This window comes from Thrips palmi, unplaced genomic scaffold (assembly GCF_012932325.1).
Source record: "Thrips palmi isolate BJ-2018 unplaced genomic scaffold, TpBJ-2018v1 HiC_scaffold_8, whole genome shotgun sequence".
Classification (NCBI taxonomy): Eukaryota; Metazoa; Arthropoda; class Insecta; order Thysanoptera; family Thripidae; genus Thrips; species Thrips palmi.
Window position 1 is genome coordinate 2,055,245 of NW_023144635.1, and position 3,867 is coordinate 2,059,111.

Consider the following 3,867-nt stretch of genomic DNA (forward strand, 5'->3'; position numbering starts at 1 on the left):
TTCAAGGCAAGACTTCTTTATTACTACATCAAGTAAAGATGCTGCGTGTATAAATCAAACGTTATACATGATACAGTTGTGGCAGTGGTACACAATCACCAAATAAAACAATATGTAAATCTTACTTATTGCCGGTACACTTGGTAAAAAGGAAAAAATGTTAAGAGAGCAGATGTCTCATTGAATCACATCAAAACTAACAAACAAACAAAAATGCGAGGATTGAAACCTTTTCTTCAACGTGCACATTCATTTCATAAATTAAGATGTATGTACAATAAATATTAAAAACGATTCCTATAGAACAAGGGAACCAGATAACAAAACATTTTTAAATCTTTGGATAAGAAAAGCAAATAAATATTGTTCTCATACAATAACATCACCCTGAACCTTAACATTGTAGCTATTCATATCACAATCTCTTTGTGTTATAATGCAAGGAGTTCATCTGCATCTACAAGTACAGAGATGCCATCTTCTGGTGGACAAAATGTTGCTTCTTTCTGGCGTTTCTTTGTTTTGGACCCTTTGCCTTTTTGTGATGCTCGTTGAGATTGTCGGATGAATGGATTCTTGGCTTGTTCTGGTGCACAACTTTGATGGCCAAACTTAAACTGAAGACGCAGCTCTCCCACTTTGCTCAGGGGAAGAACATCTGGTATCCATTCAATAATGAAAGGTGTAGGTTCTAATTGATCTGGTGAGGTATTACCTACAAAGGTAATAATCATGATATTAAATTTACCAACACTATCTAGAGAATCTTAAAATGCCACACGGAAAACAAAGACACATTACTAACCAACTTTGAGATAAGTTCTGACTTCCAAAGGTTTCAAAGGTCGTTTGTCAGTTTTAGGCAAATTTATACTCTTGTCTTCTTTTTTATTATTCTGAAAGAGGTCATAGGTGCCATCTCGGTTCTCAACAAAACTTCGAATTATATCCAGCGGCATCTACAAATAGAGTATAGAATGAGATATCAAATTTTAGGTGGGGCCACCAGCCTATTTTTATCAAGAAAGAGCCAACAAGTTCATCACCAAATCCTTACCAGAGGTGTGTCAAAAATATGTTTCACAAACAGAACACTTGTGATGTGCCATGTATACTTGGTAAATGAACCAAGTGGGACCGAATCCTTTCTTACAAATACTGTAGTGGTGTTTGGTAGGCGTCTTTTCTTGTGACCTCCAAGTGGAGTAGACATACGCTCCCTCAAGCAGTCAAAAAATACCTGAGATATCATGAAATGTACTCAATCATTGTGGGAGGGAAACTACTGAATTTTGTGCAAAAAATAGATATGAATTGAACCCACCTGAGGAACATGAAAAACTAAAGGATCAGGATCTCCACTGAATTGGAAATGCATTGTTTGATTTATTCTTTCTGTAACTGATGCTAACCACTGAATGAAGGATACATTGGAATCATTCTCATTGGGAGGATCTGGAAGAAATACTAAATTATTATAGAGAACAGAATTTTAACCAGCAAGTCTAACATAAAATGAAATGGTAACACTAACCCTGTTTTTTGAATGCAGAGCTAGTGACTGGTTTGCGATCAGAATTATTCTGTCTTTGGTTTCCAGTGCTACGGGCTCCTCCACTGCTGCTCTTAACTTTGGAGTTGCTCTCAGATGGTTTTTGCAACGTTAGTAATGTTTGACTTACAGAGTCCTCTCTTTTGCGCTTCAATTTGGTCTAAAAAGACAAGAAAGTAAAGTTGATAAATTTATCTAAATTCAATGATCATAGAAAGTTTATTTCATTGGTTTTAATGGCGAATAGAATATCGTACCTGAAGCTGAGGCAGGGTGCTATCAATTTTAGGTAGCATATCTGCTATTTCAGCTGCACTGTATGTGATACCATCGGTATCCAATGGGTGAATCTGGATGTCGCCAAGCTCATGAACCTAGAAAATTAAGGGATGTCACAGCAGTCAAATAAAATTAGGTCCAACTCAAAGAAACGAATTTCCATCAAAATATATGCTTGTACCTGAGTTATAGTGCCATCCTCCGCAACACTGATGCTTGCTGACTGTAAGAGGGGTTCATCCTGAAGCACAACTTCCACTTCACAAGGATCTGCTCCACCCTCAAAAGCATCATGGAGAATGGAAAATAACTGGTGCTCTTCTCTGCCTTTTAAGTGTTGAATTTAAAAAACCATATTATAAAACAAAGGGGTGAAACAGAGGTGATGCATTAAAGAAATCTGCCAAGCACTTACTTTGTGTTGATGGTGGATAACACATTTCAACATAGTAAGAAAACTCTTCTGAGAGCTTTTCATCACTAATAAATGCACAAACAGAGGCATAAAAATGAACACATCTTTTCAGTACGTTTACATCATCCTTCCCATGTGCCTAAAAAATATGAAAACATAGTTAATAAAATTAAAAGTATGACTAAGATACAGAAAAATAATAAGATAGATGCACACCTTAAATTCAGGACAACTGCAGAAATGTCTATGCTCAATGCGGTCTTTCACTCGAGAGGTCAAGAAAGCGAAGTGGAGATAACCTAGTGGGTGTTTTGGAGATGGTTTGCATTTGACAGCCATTATTGTTTTAGACACTCGCTGTACTAAGGGTCCTGATGTTTCAGCAACCAAATTCCAGAGAGACTGATACATGAAAGAAAAAGTTATGCATAAATATGATGCATACAATGCCCAAAAATCAACAACAAAATCATTTAAATGCACAAGCAGAAGGTTTAAATTTACACACCTGCTTAGCGACACCATCACAATTTAACTGGTTGATAACAGATGCTTTTAAAGTAAGAGGCTGAGCCTCTGCAAAGCACCTTAAGGCAGCAGCAATATGTTGGCAAGAAATTGGCTGGACAGGGGACACAACTGTGTTCTTCTCCTGAAAGGTGCAATTCAGCAGAATTAGGAAAGGATACAGTAAAAAGAGCTAAATACTACATATAGAAAGAGTACTAACATGGCACTTCAATACACTGGCGTCAAAAGAGCGCTGGCATGTGTCAACAAAGCAGAGGGCAGCATTCGGACTCATTAACGCTCCGTCTTCTGCTTCTAGTCCTCCCCCTGACAAAAGGTCCACTTCTGTGAGCAGCTGTACGAAGCCTCGATAGTCAGGCCCCTTGTCTCGGACTCTGACAGAAAATACCTGCAAAAAATGAACCAAGGAATAAACAAAAGTTGTCCGCAAACACAATAAACATTAATGACATGTAGGTTAAAAGGGTTAAAACGGGAACAAGAAACGAGGCAGTAAATTTACCTGCGTATTAGAACCCGTGTGCAAACGACAGGCATCTGTGGAGAATTTCCGTTTTTCGCCAGCTTCTTTGAACACAACATCACAAGCTTTGTTTTTACAGCTAAGACCCCTTGTCCCATTGTACGTGCCACATTTGGGGCACTTGCGCACGCCTCGCAGAGTGGCTCTCCCGAGATCAGCAAGGATCCCCTTCATTTCCTCCTTCTTCGGCATAATGAAGGGCTGTCACAAACAACACATCTCTTCAAAACATCACTGGCAGTTCGTCATAACCTCCACAACAGTATCTTCCTTCCCCTCCCTCGCCAGCCCCCTCTCCCCTCTCTTCTCTTGTCGCCCAGCTATTCGCAGGAGAAGAGCCATTATTGTCAGTCGTGTACTTTTGGCGCGATTCGATAACGAATAATCTTTAAATATTGAAATGTGTGTTCATATTTCAGCCCTTATAAATGCCTGAAATCAAGTGACTGCGGATTTAACTGTCTGAGATGATCAACCACCAAGCCATTGTTCTATGAGCCTGAAAAGAAACGATCCTAGCCGGCGATACTCCCGTGCCCAAGCGCCTTTGTAACAGGCGCGGGGTAT

General features: G+C 39.2%; 1 protein-coding gene across 1 annotated transcript; it reads right to left on the bottom strand.

Moving 5' to 3' along the window:
- On the bottom strand, positions 1 to 3,589 carry LOC117653715 (uncharacterized protein C2orf42 homolog). Its single transcript, XM_034399564.1, has 12 exons — positions 3,280 to 3,589; positions 2,977 to 3,165; positions 2,755 to 2,898; positions 2,463 to 2,648; positions 2,247 to 2,385; positions 2,013 to 2,158; positions 1,810 to 1,926; positions 1,535 to 1,712; positions 1,325 to 1,455; positions 1,058 to 1,240; positions 806 to 959; positions 1 to 715 (listed from the first exon to the last, which is right to left on the bottom strand). The coding sequence occupies exons 1-12, from the start codon at positions 3,490 to 3,492 to the stop codon at positions 432 to 434; spliced, it is 2,064 nt and encodes a 687-aa protein (XP_034255455.1). The 5' UTR covers positions 3,493 to 3,589; the 3' UTR covers positions 1 to 431.
- Positions 3,590 to 3,867: the final 278 nt, after the last annotated feature.